The 17,511-nt window shown below is 40.5% G+C and overlaps 1 protein-coding gene across 4 annotated transcripts in view; it reads right to left on the bottom strand.

Moving 5' to 3' along the window:
• Nucleotides 1-4,550: 4,550 nt before the first annotated feature.
• The window catches only part of REXO5 (RNA exonuclease 5), a 44,990-nt gene continuing 32,029 nt past the window's right edge, over nucleotides 4,551-17,511 (bottom strand). For all 4 annotated transcript variants that reach the window (XM_007119958.4, XM_028498516.2, XM_028498515.2 and 1 more), the window contains exons 14-20: nucleotides 13,008-13,112; nucleotides 12,373-12,510; nucleotides 9,330-9,422; nucleotides 8,479-8,695; nucleotides 8,052-8,233; nucleotides 7,010-7,128; nucleotides 4,551-4,829 (exon numbers count right to left, since the gene is read on the bottom strand). In XM_007119958.4, coding sequence (XP_007120020.2) covers nucleotides 4,748-4,829; nucleotides 7,010-7,128; nucleotides 8,052-8,233; nucleotides 8,479-8,695; nucleotides 9,330-9,422; nucleotides 12,373-12,510; nucleotides 13,008-13,112 — 936 coding nt within the window. In that variant the 3' untranslated portion in view covers nucleotides 4,551-4,747. The remainder of the gene's footprint in view (nucleotides 4,830-7,009; nucleotides 7,129-8,051; nucleotides 8,234-8,478; nucleotides 8,696-9,329; nucleotides 9,423-12,372; nucleotides 12,511-13,007; nucleotides 13,113-17,511) is intronic.

Raw genomic sequence — 17,511 nt, 5'->3', positions numbered from 1 at the left:
TAGCCATCTTAAAGGCTAGGTAGGGCCTTTGATGCAGGCCCTAGTGGCCTTTCCAAAGATTCCCAGCCAGCCTCATATAGGTATCTCCTAAAAATAAGTACAGTGGTGGTATGAGATGTGCTTTTATTTTTCTTTTCAGTTGGAAAGGGCTTAGGAGTCATGACTACCTCCTCTTTTTAGCTAGGAGAGGGTTATAAGGTTTCCTCAATGAACTGGAATTTTTCTTTTCTCATATTACCAAGGTCAGCATCAGATGGAGGCTGGAAGGAAATCTAGGGGGTGACTTTTTCCTCACTTAAAAAAGTAAACCTTCAAAACATGTACTTATTTTCCCAGTTGGCTCTTGGGCTTGTGTCTTCTTTGGCTCTTCTGAGTTACTGAGCCCAGCCAAGGCCTTACAGATAGAGGTGTGGGGAATAATAAAGTGAAGATTACTGATTTGGGTGCTTATATAGAACATGGAGCTATTCAATGTGTTGTCATGGTGCTGTATGGCTAACATCCAATTTTTGACTAGATGAGGGATAAGCAATTAATTCACACTATCACCAGATAAATGTAACAGTATGTGGAATGGTATACTGAAAGTAGTGCTCAGGGTTCAGAGGAGAACAGTAGTCAACTCAGCACTGGCCTCTTCCTTCCTCCCAAATCCAGCTGCCAAAGCACATGGCTGGGTTAGCCCTGGAAGTCATTCTTTAGCTCTGGATTTTGACCTAGGTCCTAAAGAGTTAGTCTGCCTGGGAAGTTAAGGCAAGAGAGCCAGCCTAACCTCTCCCACTTCCTTTCCTTTGCTATGACTTCCGAGGATGCCCTGTCTTATGAAAGCCATAAGGCTCTTATGTGGGTTTAACATTCTTCCTATGTAATGTTCCAACCTTGATTCTCTTCTTACCTTAGGGGTGCTAAGAAAGTCCTAGTGGAATATGGCAGCAATGCAGGAAGCAGCAGAGCACCTAACTCTGCATAGTGTTCTCTAATCCATGCTGATGAGGACTCTATGGGCCCACGTTTATCTGGGGTGGTGCTGCTGAAATTGCTAGTATATTACAATACAGAGCTACAAAATAAAATGGTACTTGTGTTAAGACAAGACAGAAGAACACATAGACACAAGGCTCTTGTATACACAGACTTAAATAAATAATGCAGCCTCCTTTACTGAGTAAGTAAAGATAGATAATTGGATAAAATCTAAATATTTGGGGGAAAGTTACATATGTCACAATAAGTTCCAGGAGGAATAAGGTATATGTGTTAAAAAATCATTAAAAAAGACAATATATGTATGTGATATATATTATCAATGGGTATTAAGTTGATCTCTGGATCATTCAAAATGTTTTAAGCATAAAAGCAAATAGAAAAAAATGAAAGACAAGAACAAACTTCTAATACTACCTTAAAAAACTAGAAACATTTTTGCAATAATTGACAAATGGACACTATACTCAATGTGTAAAGAGACCTTAAAAATTCAGAATGGAAAATTCATTATGGAAAAGACAACAGAAACATGAGCAAAGGATATGGACAACTCTCTAAAGAAAAACAATTGGCCAAAACCTTCTGGAAAAAGTAGCAGATGACAATCTAAAGGGTATTCAAATAAACAGAAATTAAACCAATAATGAAAAACTTTTTTAATCTGTCAAATTAACAAAGATTTGAAACAAATCGATGCTAGCAAACACAAGGTAAAAACTTTCCTGGAATTAAAAAATCCTTCAGTGTTCATACTTTTTTAAAAAAGCCCTTTAATTTCACTTCTAGGAATTTTTCCGCAAATAATTATCTGCCAAAGATGTATGTGCAAGGATATGATTGGCAGCATCATTTGGGAACAACTTAGTGCCAACCATAGGGGACTGTTTTAGAAATTATGGCACACATCAACATGTTGGAATATTATGCAGCTCTTAAAAACTGCTTTTGAATAATGGAAAAAGTATGATAGAAGATTGTAAAACAGGGGCAGTCATTGACTGAGTGGTGGGATTAGATATGGTTTAAACTTTTCTAGATTTTTCAAGTTTCCATTAATGGATTTCCTTTATAATAGGGAAGAGAATTTACAAAAAGGGGGACAAAAGGAAATGAAAATGACATGGCTGAGTGTCCTACTAAACAACCCCACTATGGGTGAGGAGGCCAGAAAGTTGGGGAGTAATACGTTCAAAGCCTAAACCAAGTGTTCTGTGAAAACCCTTCAAGTTGCCTTCCCCCCCCAAATGAGAAGCTGCTGCTGCAGCTGCCTTGGCAGCTCTGCATTGGCTGCCTAGAAGGGTGTGGGAGGAAAAATGCACAAACGCACTTATGAATGGAATGTGTGTTTTGCAAGAGGCCAAGTTGGCAGCTTTGGCTTCCAAAAGGTGGGAGCATCAGCTGAAAGAACAGTGTGTGCAGACGGGGGCCTCAGAGACCTTATGGTCTAGGCCTATCTCTGTAGAGTTCTAGACTTGGGGGCCCGTGGGGAAACTTCCACCCCCACCCATCCAGGAAAAGGAATGGCCTTGGCTGTTCCTAGGAGCAAAGGGAGTGCTCTTGGCACAGGCAAGCTTCATCTGCTCTGTGAATATGCAGTTGGAAGATGATCCTCAATAAAATGTAGGCTTTCCCTAATTTAATTCTCACAACAATCTTATGAAGTAGGTACTAATGTTGCCATCTTTAAAATGAGGAAACTGAAGGGAGCTCCCTGGTGGTCTAGTGGTTAGGATTCCATGCTTTCACTGCTGTAGCCAGGGTTCAATCCCTGGTCGGGGAACTGGCAAGCTGAGTGGCATGGCCAAAATTAAAAAAATAAAAAATAAAATGAGGAAACAGGCTCAGAGAGGACAAATAATTCATACATATCCCACTATTTGGTCATTTTCCACAAACTGAATCTTTAAGTATTCATAATAATCCTTAAAAGCAGATACATCCTCATTTTATACAGCTGTAGAAATGGACTCAAATAAGGTTAAGTGACTGGCCCAGGAGCACAGCTGAAGTGCCAACGTAGACAGACACTTATTTTGTGTCTCAGGACTGGAGTCTCAAGAGGTAAACAGCAGCTAAACTCCCACAGCTTTGGAGCTCAGCTGCTGGGGGAAAGAATCCAGCAACATTGTTTCAAGATGTTCTCAAGGCCTTGCAGCTGAGGTCAGCAGTATACCTGGGGAACTTCCCGCTCTTTACAGGGGAACTTCATCCAAAATCAAGAGCTTCAGTTCTGGCTCCCGGTTCCCAACTTCCAGATCGTATAGAAGTTGCATTTAAAGGATTAAACACTGCCTCAAATGCCCAACCTTGAGAGTTATTTTAATTATTTTTTTCTAACTATGAAAGCAATATATGCTGATTAAAAAAAAAACCGGCCTATATACAGAAGAGCATTTGGTAAAATCGAATCTGCCAATCCCACTAGCCAGAGACAAATACTGTTCATATTTTGGTATATAGCCTTCCAGGTTTTGTTCCAAGGCTGTGCATATCTTTGTATAGTTTTTTCTACTCAAACTATACAGATTATCCTGTAACTCTCCATGCTTTATACGACCTATAATATACTATAAATGCACAATCTCATCTTCACAACAATCCTATAAGATGTATACCATTATTATGTACCAAGCACAGAGATGTTAAATAATTTACAGTAATTCAAGTTCACCTAACTAAAAAGTAGGAAAGCTGGAATTCAGAGTCTAGCAGTTTGGATCCAGAGGTCTACTGCTGCTTCTTGTAGATCTCTTTCACTAGAGATTTTATTTACACACACATGTGCGTGCACACAAACATAATTTTTAAAAATAGCTACCTAGAATTCCATTGAATAACCCCATGACATCTCCTCCATACATGTTTTTGAGGATATTACTCTAGGAGTGGAATTGCAGGGTCCCAGTGTAGAGAGAAATTTACAAGATTTTTTGTAATGATACATACTACATGCCAGATTAATTCATCTTTTCTAGGGCAGCTAATATCTCTATCAGTTTTGGAACGGTGTGTGCCTGTGCCCATGTCCTTTCCAATACAGAATGTGGACAATTTGAGTTCATAAAAAAAAAAAAAAAAAAGCAAAGGCTTTTACTGAAATTAAAGCTTCTAAGGGGGAGCTCTGGTGTGATGGAGGCACCTGTTGGTAAAGGGTAACACTGCAGTCTCACTCGGACAGGAAGCATTCCTGAAAATTGAATTGAAAGGGGGCTTCCTGGATTGGTTAAAAGCTAAAAGAGTCAGTCTACAACTTTGCTCTGGTGGACCTGCCAGATTCGCAGTCAGCCTATCTTTTTCCTTCAGTGTTATAAAAGCCATTAATAGAAAAGTTTGCCTTACAGAAATTTGCTTCACAGATGTTACCACTTTGACAAACTACGTAATACCTGGGTTTTCTCCACAGAGAAGTCACTCCTCCTGGTTTCCTTACCTATATACGGTATACCATTTAATAGGAGCGGTACATGAAATAAGCACCTGCTGTAATACCTGTGTATAAACCCACTGACACAAAGAAAGTACAAACTGGTTTCCTCCCCTCACCTTGTCTTCAGATGAGGAATGTCTGAATTTTAGGCATTTATTGAAAATTTGTACATGTCATATAAATGGACTAGACTCCTTAAGCTGGTACAATGTTTCCACAAACTGTCTACTATATAGAGGTCTGGCAGCCTCTGGAGTGCCTGCAGCCTGACCAAATTCTCTGCCATTGCCCACGAGGGATTAAGAAATGGCACATGGAAAATGGTGGGCAGACTCACAAACACTCATTTGGGGTGTTGCTTTCCTCTTCATCTTTTATTCCCATCAGTCCTAGGCCAGAGAGCGATCCATGAGTGCTGCAACAGATGAGGAGTAAAGATAGTTTTTGTCGACAGGGTTGAATGAATGGTTATAGACTAAGGTAGAGGAAAAGGTTTTTTTTTTTGATATGTGTATGTGCCATGGGGCAGGGGGCAGGCAGGTAGACGGCTTATGGAAAGCTGCCTGCTGAAAATGGTCCAATGGAAAGAATACTGACTAGTCCCAGATGCCTAGAATCAAATCATAGCTCTGCCACTTAACAGATGTGAGGCACATCTCAACTAAGGGTGAATGATCTCAAACTAAGACTCAGTTTCTTCAACTATAAAGAAATATTAAATATTTAAATTACTATCTCACAGGGCTTTTGTGAGGACTACAGACAATAATAACTAACATGTTAACATATATGGAGCACTTACTGCATGTCAAGCAGTTAGGACTCTGTATGTGTTCTCATTTAATCCTCCAAACAGCTAGTGTACCTTAGAGAGATACTGATACAGATACAATTGTTATGTCCACTTTTCAAACAAAAAAACAGGCTTATAGGCATGATATAACTTGCTCAAGTCACACAACCATTAAATGACAAAACCAGGTAATAATGGCAGTCTGTCATCAGAATCCTTTTAAACTGCTATTAGAATTTTGTTTGTTTTACTTAAAACACTTTTGTAGCACCTATCATGTGCCAGGCACTGTTTGAAAAACTTTACAAGACGTTAACTTTTAATAATGTATGTTGTAAAACACCTAGCACAGTGCTTAGAATTTAGGAGTCATCCGGTACATATTAGTTCCCTGCCACCATGTAGTGAATATTCTTGGAACTGGGTTAGAGCACTGAGGTGCTCTCCAAGGCAAAGGAGGCAGAAATGAGCAAAGACAAACACAGAATCTGTCTCCACCTGATGTCTGAACTTAAGCTAATAAGCCACAAGCCTTTTGGCTATGGAGGACTGGAGCTCTAAGTGCTGGAGAGTGGCTCTGGACCTAGAGACCATCAGAATTCAAATATTAATTGTGCACTTACTAGCTGGATGACCTTAGGCAAGTTGCTTAATCTGAGCCTTTTTCTCATCTTGTTAAAATGGAGATTCAACAACCTTAACCAAAACTGCATATAAAAGCACTTAGCAGTACTTGACAAATTAAGGGTTTGATGAATTATAGCAATTATTAATATTAAATTAATATTAATTTTAGCAGTCACCAGAAGTATAAGGATTAAGAGCTGAGTCAGGCTCCCAGCACGAGGAAACATTCCTTGCTACTCCTTCTTCCTGAGCCACTTTTACCCTTTCCCAAGTGTTATCTGCTGGCATCATGGAGACAGCTGCACAGATGAGGCCCAGAGAAGTCAGTCACACAGCAAGCTTATAGTCTGGGGAAATACATGCTCCTGCTGCTGGGTTTGATCATTATGGCTATGGAAATCAGAGTGCAACTTTTAAAACAAAGGAGTAACAGCAGGTTTTGTTACTACAGGATTTGCTATTTCCAGAGTTTTCTTCTGACTTGTCAAACATGCCTTAGGACCTCTGCCTCAGTCAGAGATAGCCTTTGTTAGGTACAGTGTCAATTTTTCTTTTAAAGAAAGGGTTTTATAGTTTGAAGCGTTTGAAAATTACTGATTTACTCCAAATCCCTCATTTTACCAAAGGGAAATTGAGATCCACAGTGGGAAAGTGGCTTGGCCACTACTTGTCAGCAGAGATAGGTGATACAGCTGGGACTGGACCCAGAGTCCTGCTCCAGTATTCCTCAGGCTTAGAAACAGCAAAACAGGCCCTATCTCTTAAAAGTTAACAGAAATGGTAAAGGGGGCAAGGGCAGGGAAGGCAGGAACACACTCCTGATATGTGGGAAAGGTAGGTTATAGTCACATCTAAGCCTGGGCCTTGCCCTAGATCTTCTTGACCATTTTTACTCAAGTGTCTCTTGTTCCAGAGAGGCTGCAGGACCTAAGACCTCTGCCTTTAAACTGGGATGAGCTGTCTCCTTGAGGGACCACTAAGTGTAGTTATAAGAGCAAATATGAGTAAAATGGGGATACAGTACCTCTCTCTTAGAACGGTGAGAGTTAAGAGATGATTCATTTCAGTTTTCGTTTATGTGCCTGGACGTCAACAAAAGGCTTTTCTCCAAGAAAAGCTTAAGTCCAGAGAGTCCAGAGGTCAGAATCATGAAGGGGCAACCCTTCAGTCCTTACCTGTCAGTTCCTGGCAGCAGGATGAGGCAGAGGGTGCCTGAGCACAGGCTGTGGTAGAGATTTTCTATCTTCCTGCCCCAGCGCCAGGATGCTATCTTTGGGTGGTCCATCTTCAGCAGCTAGAATCAAAGCCAGGTGTTGACAGTCAGAGTACTCACTGCTGACCTTTGGAGGGAATGCAACATTCCTCCTCAGGCTCCCAGGAAAGGCTCTGTACAAATCCTCAGTCTGAAGCCAGAGTCTATCCTGCAGGGTTCCCTGTCCACTCCAGCATCCCCAGACCTCCAAGTCAGTTTAGGGTCCTGAGTTAGGGAAACCAAATCACTAAGGAGAGCTCTAGTCTGGCCTCTGACATTAAGTATCTCTGTGACCTGGGCAAAGTCACTCACCAGCTCTGGTGTCTATTTCTTATCTGCTAAGTGTGAGACATTAGACTATGGCAGGGCTTCCCAAACTTAAACCATTCACCTTCTATCTTCACCCTTCTGTTGCATATTCCCTAATGGTTTTCTTTAAAGTGAGTCAATTTCTTCCTTAGCTTCGTCTAGGTAATACTATCCATGAAACCACACGTTCAATGTGGTGGTTGCATACTTTAATGAATGTTAGAAAAACAAGTTCATAACAAAGTGAAAAAAAGAGGTCCATCTATGACCACCAAAAATCATATTGTGTTATGTATGTACTACACTTCAGGAAACCCTAGATCACTAAAGACTTGTCCAGCTCTCCAACTTCCTGTATTAACCTCTCAAAGTCCCTTGGAGAGACACCTGGAAAACCTGATTTTAGCAAGTTTGGAGGGGGCAAAAGTATGAGAGATCTTGGAGAAAGAAAGGTGTGTCCAGGGCTGGAAGACACTGGAGAGTGAAGTAAGACTAGGGGCAGGGCAGGAAAAAAAAGATTGAAGGCTTAAGTGTCACTTGAGCAGGACTATCCTGCCTAATTTCCATAAACATCAGAAGGCCAACCACCAGAGCCAGCAAACCAAGGTAGCTAGCTACTTTTCGCCCCTAACCCCAGGATAAATTTAATCACTCACCTGCAAGGCCTCCTGCTCTGAGTGGGGAGGTATGACACGAACCCCTGGGGGCCTTGATTCAGGTGAGCCCCTGAGCCATGAATGGAGGTGCCTGGGAGTTAGGGCATGCCTGCCTTTCAGCTTCCAGTTCTTGCCTGTGAGAATGCCAAGGGCCCTCTGGGCACTGCCAAAAGTTTTGAATCCTGAAAACAAGAATACCCCCCTTCTGTTATTAAGGACCAAAACCAAAACCAAAACAAACAAAAAAAACCTGATCACCATCCAAGCTGGAGCCCATCCAGAGCCAAGGGAGAAGGACAAAATCAGGATATGTTGACCTGGTCCAGCCCAGGAGGGATTACTTGTTGAACATTTCCTTTCTCTGACGTCATGTTACCACCATCTCTAATCTCCTTCCCCAAGGCTATATTCGATGGCACAGACTTACTCAAGAAACAGTATTTTTTCTGCTTTCCATTTTTAAGATCTTTAGGCAAGATCACAGCTTTCAGGCCCAGGAAGAGGCTGGACTGTTGCAACAGGCGTTCCTTGAAGGTTTCACTCACTCCAGACAGGTATATAGTACCTCGGTTCTCAGAATCTTGTTCCAGCTCATTCACAAGGGTGTCACAATCAAGGGTGAGCTCTGTCACAGGCCTCTGCACCTAACCAAGGAAAGATGGCATTAATGGTAGAAAAGTCACCACTTCAAACCCCAGGCCTGTCACATACTAGCAAGTAGCTTAATTTTGCAGCTTCCTTATCTATACAAGGAAGCCAATGATAACTGCCCCAAAGGACTATGGTAGAAACTTAATAGATAAATAAATACAAAATGTAAATATTTTTGTGTAAATAATACTCTCTTCCCTTTCCTTCTCTCCCCCACCAACTGCAATCAGTTCTCTGCCTTCTACACCAATGAAATTCTGTTTAATTGCATAAGAAACCTCAAAATACCATTTGATTCCCCTGAAAGCTAAAGGGCAACCACAAAAAAACCACCCTGAACAAAACCATTTGGGGTCTAAGTAGTGATAAAGAGTACATGGAAGATGTAGCCCAGGCTGATTTTGACAAAAATGAAAAGCTATCATGTCTTAGGTCACCACTATAAGAATGCCGGCCTTGGCTGAAGTCTTTCCCTAACAGAAAATCTTGTGTCTTAAGCCTCTCAAGGGTGCTTGTCTAAGCTGTTATGTCTTAGGGTGCTGTAAATACAGCCTTGAGTAAATACAAGTACTGAAAATACAGGATTGAGTGAAGTGTACTACTTTATGCTTTCTCTGGCAACCCTACCTTGATGCAGGTACCTTCTACCAGGCTGCCATCCAAAGACTCTATGGCCAGCTGGGCACCTTCCAGGACTTCGTATTGTATACAGAGATGTGGCTGCAGAAAAATCAAGATTTCCTTACTTTTGCTTTCCAGGCTCAAACTGCCAGAGATGGGGCTAGAACGGGGCCCACCTAAACTACAGTGGCCAGAGCCACCAGAATGGATGTTCTTGCTGTGCTGGGCTAGACAGTGATCACAGACCATCAATTTTAAATGGAATCATCATGGTTCAGGGCTTGGTTTCTCAGAAAATAATCTTGTCACTTAAAATTGAAGCCTTCTCTCCCTGGGTGGTATGGGGAGAGCACTAACAAATTCTTTACTACCCAACTTGCTGTTCATACCATTTATTATTAATCACTAAAGTTACCACTGCAAGTCACAGGTAGACATTCCCATTTGCCTTATTAGCTTGATTTTAGACAAGCAGCTTTCCTACAAGCTTGGGGAGGTTAAGTTCTTCCACTGGATTTGTATCTTCAAATTGACTGCTTTTGCACTTGATTAACACCAGAGTATCTAAATCTATGTGATGGTCTGAGCCACAGCATCATCATGGAGATTAAAGTGCTCCCATAGAAAACCTTCATTTTGGCAATGATTTCCTGAATATGACACCAAAGGCACAGACAACAAAAAAAATATGAGAAGTTAAACTTTATCAAAATTAAAAAGTGTATCAAAGAACAACCATCAACAATGTCAAAAGGCAGCAGAAAGAATGGGAGAAAATATTTGCAAATCACATGTCTACTGAAGGATTCATATCTAAAATATATAGAGAACTCCTAAAACTCAACACAAAAAAAATCAACCCAATTAAAAAATAGGCAAAGGACTTGCATAGACATTTCTCCAAAGAAGATATATCAATGGTCAATAAGCATACAAAGAAATGCTCAACATCACTAATCATTAGGGAGCTGCAAGTCAAAACCATGAGATACTATTAATATTTCACATCCATTAGGATGGCTACTATCTAAACGACCCCCCCCCAAACCAAAAACAACAACAACAAAAACAAGTGTCAGGGGAATTCCTGGCAGTCCAGTGGTTAGGACCCCCTAGCTTCCAATGCAGGGGGCACAGGTTTGTTCCCTGGCCGGGGAACTGAGATCCCACATGGGGCGCAGCCAAAAACAAACAAACAACAAAAAAGACCAAACAAACCAACAAACAAACAAAAAACCCCCCCAAGTGTCAGCTGGAATATGGAGAAGTTGGAACCCTTGGCATTGCGGGTGGGAATGTAAAATGGTGCAGCTGCTACAGAAAACAGTATGGCAGTTCCTCAAAAAATGAAATGAATTATCATTTAACCCAGAAATTCCACATCTGTGTATATCACCCAAAAGAACTGAAAACAGGGACTCAAACAAATACTTGTACATCCATGTTCATTTCATAGTAGCATTATTCAGAATGGCTAAAACGTGGAAACAATCCAAATGTTCATCGATGGACGAATGGATAAACAAAATGTGGTATAATCATACAATGGAATATAATTCAGCCTTGGAAAGAAATGAAATTCTGATACATACTACATCATGGGTGAACCCTGAAGACATTATGCTAAGTGAAATAAGCCAGACACAAAAGGACAAATATTGTAGGATTCCACTTATATACATAGAGTAGTCAAACTTATAAGACAGGAAATACAATAGTAGTTAATAGGCCTGGGAGAAAGGGGACTGGGGAGTTACTGTTTAAAGAGTACAGAGTTTCAGTATGGAATGATGAAAAAGTTCTAGAGAGAATGTACTTAATAACACTGAACTATATGTAAAAATGGTTTAAAAGGCAAATTTTATGTATACTTTACAAAAAGAAAGAAAGAAAAAAAAAAGACAAGACGACTTACAGGAAGGAGTTACAGTCCCTTGAATACCCTTTCCCATCCCTCAGTCTATGTTCCCAGGGATCTTTTTATTTCTGTTTTTAGGTGTTGGAAAGACAATAAAAGATTTGGGGAAAGTACATTTTAAACATCTAGGATTCTGCAGTTAGATCGCTTTGGAGACTTTAATTTTTGCTTCACTTTAGTAGTTACTAAACCTAATAGTTATTAGTTATATTATTAGCTATTACACATAATAGTTTAATGCACCAGATTAATAGTTGCCTATATCGAAATTCTAAAGGTACAAAAAAATTTACAGTGAAAAGTCTTCCCCTAACCCCTGTTCCCAGTCACCTAGTTCCTCTCTCCCTAGAGGCCTTCATTGTTACCAGTTATTGTATATCATTCTACAGATATTGTTATAAGTTTTTATTTTCAATTCTTTTCATGGTTTCCTGTCTCACAGTGCTTATAATGTTGTTATTGCTTCATATATAGTAACTTTAGTCTTTATCTGACTTCTTGCTATGACCATGAAGATAGAGGCTTACTCATTACATCCTTTTAAAAAGTATGAATTTTTAAAATCATATACAAGTATTATTTCTTAAAAAGTAAAAATAATTAAACTCTTTATAGGGTTTTTATGTAAATAACAAACTAATAAACAAAACTTACTCCAAGAGATTGGAGAGCTAACAGCAACAACAACAAAAAGCCCTACTCCTCTAGTATCTTAACCCAGCTATGAGCCTACTTTGGATTTAAGCCCTACAGACTTCCCGGCACATGGAAGCTACTGCTGTTTTTGAAAGGGCATTTTATCATTTAAAGCTGAAGTCACAAGCATGAAGCCCACAAACTACATTAAACCACTAGACATATTTTTTGTCTGGCTTACATAATATTTAAGAAAATTGGAGCCAACAATATGAAAACTGGCAGATTTCTTGATTCTCAAAACAAAAAATCAGAAGATCTGGCAATATGGGGCACATATTCTTATGGGTCAACACTGTTCCCATGAGACAGAGCATGTCTCACATTCCAGGTGACAATCAAGCTCAAATCACTAATACTTGAAGGACCCTAGAAGGCATCTGAATTTCCCACACTAGATTAGAAGGTCAAAATCTAGTTTTCTTGTCTCATTACCTGATGGCTTTCAAGAATAAGAGTCACTGACCGGACTGAACCAAAACTCTTAAACAGCCTCTTCAGAGCTCTAAGGTTACAATTTTTGCTAAATGGCCCAGCATAGACAGTTGACATCTCCATCCACTTGATCCTCAGCTATAAGAAAAACAACAGAATATAGTAAGGAGGTGGATGTGGAAAGAGAATTAAGTCAAATCTAAAGAAATCATGAGTCAAAACATGGGATAATTCCTTTCAAGGAATTTCTTAACACAAACACTTGCCAAATGTACAAGGATTTGTATACAGGGATTTCATTGCATCATTATTTGGAATAGCAAAAATTTATAAAGTGCAAATGCTGAAAATAGGTATATCATACAGTGGAAAACTATGCAGCACAAGGGAAATAAGATTATATAGTGTTATGAACAGATGTGTAAGATATACTGTTAAAGGAAAAAATAAAGTTGCAAAACAGTATATATAGTCTGATTAGCATTTTTATAAAAATGAAAATGGTAATATATTGATACATATAGAAAAAATTCAGAGAAGTGTACAGTAAACTTAATGAAGTATGTACTACTTTCCTTAATGGAGGGAGATTATAATAGGTCAAATAAATCATCTAGTAGAACCCGTTCACTTACTCTTTTGCTCATCTCCTCACTGAGGTTGGGTGGAAAGGGTTCAAAAGAGAACTGCACGATGCTGAAGGTAAACAGGGGGATTTCCACTCTAGCCTGCTCAAGAACCTGCAGAAAACAGCACAGCCTGGATGAAGCAGGAACCTAATAGTCTACTGTGGCTCATGGAGGTGAGCCACAGTAATATAAACAATGGTTGTCTTTTTACCCATATTAAAAAGCAATATGAGGCTGACTCCAAGGTCCAGAAGAAAATGGTGACACCACACAGCCTTATAGAAAAACCATATAATCAGGAAAGAGAAAAGATAGAATCACATATGACCCAGATCTTTAGCATTACTAAGAAGCAGGCTACTACAATCTTCAAATTACCTCTAAGTAAAGAAACAAGTTAAATTCTGCAAGCCTGTGAATAAAGAGAGGGAGAAGAGATGCAAGAGACTCTGGGGAAAAAAAAAAAATCAAGGGGCATGGAAGACTTGGATGAAACAAACAAAATCAGCCCCAGAAAGAAAGTACAAAAAAATGCCAAAATAATGAACACAGGTCACAACTTTGATAGTTCAAGCACTTAACTACAAGGAAGAGACGTGACAGCCTCAGAGAAGCAGTGCTTCTGGAGAAGAATCAGATATATAGAGAAGAGGCAATACCCTGCTAGAGACACTGCAGTGAAGGAAAAGAAGGAAATAAAGAAATCAGGAGGGAAATTAAGGATCCTGCGGGGGGGAAAAAAATAAAACAAATACCAATCCCTCCCAAGAGCATTATAAACTTCTTCTTTTTCCCAGAACATCTTTCTCAAAAAATACCCCAACACTTTAAAAAAAGAAAAAAGAGAGCATGACATCAGCAAGATAGAGTACAAGGAAGCTTTGGGCCGTCAGTTTTCCATAGACACCGAGTTAACACTATATAGACCAGAATACCTTTGCAACAACTCTAGAGACCAGTTGAGAAGTTACAGCACTCAGAAACAACAACAACCAGAAGGGATTCTAGCAAAAGGGAAAGGAAAATATGTAGTTTTGTGTACCCATCTGTCCCTGCCCCCCTATCTGACCCAGCAGGGCTCAACACAGAGGAAATTTCCCACACTGGGGATCTTCCCTCTGGACAGAAACAAGAGTGGACCATGCAGCCAATGTCATGGCTAGGCTGGGCACTGCCTGAGGGACTAGTTTCTGTCTCACCTGACTCAGAGCACTGATAGGACTGGCAGCCTTGTTTGGAAGCCACTGAAAACATATGCAATCACCACAGCACATTAGAGCTGCAGTTACAAAGACAGATGACAGGAGGAGCAACAGATTGCAAGCTCTGAGGAGAAACAGGGACAAGCTGCTCAGGGAATATGAGACAACTAAAAGCACCTGCACAAGCTCAGAGAAGACACATCCTCAAAGTATGTTTGAGAGGTCCTGAAACCTCAGGCTCAGCTGATTAGTGAAAGTCTTCCCCTCCACCATGCCAGGCACTAATGAGAGGTAATTGACAAAAAAAAAAAAAAGAAAAAAAAAAGAACTAAAAGAGAACAAAGATAGACAGACAACTAATGAAATCAGGAAAATTATGCATGAACAAAATGAGTATTTCATTAAAGAGACAGCAACTATAAAAAGGAACCAGATACACACTGTGGCGGCAGAGGCACTGGCGGTGGGGTGGAGCGGCCGGCTGAGCCCAGGCCAGCAGGGCCACGGGCTGCCAGTGTGCAGTGCCACCAATCTGCCCGCCTGCCCTCTCCTCTTGGAGTGGCGGTGCAGAGGCAAGAAACAGCTACTATTATATGTTGTAAAATGGATGTCTTCTAAAAATTTCCTGAGAAGATGGTGAAGTAGAAGAACATGCGCTCATCCCTCTTGCAAGAGCACTGGAATCACAACTAACTGCTGAACAATCATTGATAGGAAGACACTGGAACTCACCAAAAAAGATAACCCACGTCCAAAGACAAAGGAGAAGCCACAATGAGATGGCAGGACTGGCCCAATCACAATAAAATCAAATCCGGTAACCGCTGGGTGGGTGACTCACAAAATGGAGAACAATTATACCACAGAAGCCCACCCACGGGAGTGAAGGTTCTGAGCCCCACATCATGCTTCCTAACCTGGCAGTCTGGAAACAGGAGGAGGAATTCCCACAGAATTAGACTTTGAAGCCTAGCGGGATTTGACTGCAGGACTTCGACAAGACTGGGGGAAACAGAGACCCCACTCTTGGAGGGCACACACAAAGTAGTGTGTGCATCAGGACCCGGGGAAAGGAGCAGTGACCCCATAGGAGACTGAACCAGACCTACATGCTAGCGTTCAAGGGTCTCCTGCAGAGGCAGGGGGTGGCTGTGGCTTACGGTGGGGACAAGGACACTGGCAGCAGAAGATCTGGGAAGTACTCCTTGGCGTTAGCCCTCCCAAGAGTCAGCCATTAGCCCCACCAAAGAGTCTGTGGGTTCCAGTGCTAGGTTGCCTCAGGCCAAACAACCATCAGGGAGGAAACTCAGCCCCACCCATCAGCAGACAAATGGATTAAAGTTATACTGAGCTCTGCCCACCAGAGCAACACCCAGCTCTACCCACCACCAGTCCCTCCCATCAGGAAGCTTGCACAAGCCTCTTAGATAGCCTCATCCACCAGAGGGCAGACAGCAGAAGCAAGAACTAGAATCCTGCAGCCTGTGGAATGTAAACCACACTCACAGAGAGATAGACAAAATGAAAAGGCAGAGGACGTTTTACCAGATGAAGGAACAAGATAAAACCCCAGAAAAACAACTAAATGAAGTGGAGATAGGCAACCTTCCAGAAAAAGAATTCAGAATAATGATAGTGAAGATGATCCAGGACCCTGGAAAAAGAATGGAGGCAAAGATAGAGTAGATGCAAGACCTGTTTAACAAAGACTTAGAAGATTAAAGAACGAACACCTAGAAGAATTAAAGAACAAACAAACAGAGATGAACAATACAATAATTGAAATGAAAAATACACTAGAAGGAATCAATAGAACAACTGAGGCAGAAGAACGGATAAGACAGAAAGGTGGAATTCACTGCCGCAGAACAGAATAAAGGAAAAAAGAATGAAAAGAAATGAAGACAGCCTAAGAGACCTCTGGGACAACATTGAACACACCAACATTAGCGTTCTAGGGGTCCCTGAAGGAAAAGAGAGAGGGAAAGGACCCAAGAAAATATTTGAAGAGATTATAGTTGAAAACTTCCCTAACAAGGGAAAGGAAATAGCCAGCCAAGTCTAGGAAGCGCAGAGAGTCCCAGGCAGGATAGACCCAAGGAGAAACATGCCGAGACACATAGTAATCAAATACACAAAAATTAAAGGCAAAGAAAAATTATTAAAAGCAACAAGGGAAAACCGACAAATAACATACAAAGGAATCCCCATAAGGTGAACGGCTGATTCCTTAGCAGAAACTCTACAAGGCAGAGGGAGTGGCACGATATACTTAAAGTGATGAAAGGGAAGAACCTACAACCAAGATTACTCTACTCAGAAAGGATCTCATTCAGATTTGACAGAGAAATCAAAAGCTTTAAAGACAAGCAAAAGCTAAGAGAATTCAGTACCACCAAACCAGCTCTACAACAAATGCTAAAGGAACTTCTCTAAGTGGGAAACACAAGAGAAGGAAAGGACCTACAAAAACAAACCCATGACAATTAAGAAAATGGTAACAGGAACATACATATTGATAACTGCCTTAAATGTGAATGGATTAAATGCTCCAAAAAAAGACACAGGCTCGCTGAATGGATACAAAAACAAGACCCATATATATGCTGTCTACAAGAGACCCACTTCAGACCTAAGGACACATACAGACTGAAAGTGAGGGGATGGAAAAAGATATTCCATGCAAATGGAAACAAAAGAAAGATGGAGTAGCAATATTCGCATCAGACAAAATAGACTTTAAAATAAAGAATGTTACAAGAGACAAGACACTACATAATAATCAAGGGATCAATCCAAGAAGAAGATATGACAATTATAAACATATATGCACCAAACATAGGAGCAACTCAATACATAAGGCAAATGCTAACAGCTATAAAAGAGGAAATCAACAGTAACACAGTAACAGTGGGGGACGTTAACACCTCACTTACACCAATGGACAGATTATTCAGACAGAAGATTAATAAGGAAACACAAGCTTTAAATGACACAATCGACAGATAGATTTAATTGATATTTATGGGACATTCCATCCAAAAACAGCAGATTACACTTTCTTCTCAAGGGCACACGGAACATTCTCCAGGATAGATCACATTTTGGGTCACAAATCAAGCCTTGGTAAATTAAAGAAAACTGAAATCATATCAAGCATCTTTTCCAACCACAATGCTATGAGATTAGAAATAAATTACAGGGAAAAAAACATAAAAAACACAAACATGTGGCGGCTAAACAATACGTTACTAAATAACCAAGAGATCACTGAAGAAATCAAAGGGGACATCAAAAATACCTAGAGA

The sequence above is a fragment of the Physeter macrocephalus genome, chromosome 14 (assembly GCF_002837175.3).
Source record: "Physeter macrocephalus isolate SW-GA chromosome 14, ASM283717v5, whole genome shotgun sequence".
Taxonomy (NCBI): domain Eukaryota; kingdom Metazoa; phylum Chordata; class Mammalia; order Artiodactyla; family Physeteridae; genus Physeter; species Physeter macrocephalus.
The sequence above is the reverse complement of the archived record's forward strand: the minus strand, read 5'-3'. Positions and strand labels throughout refer to the sequence as shown.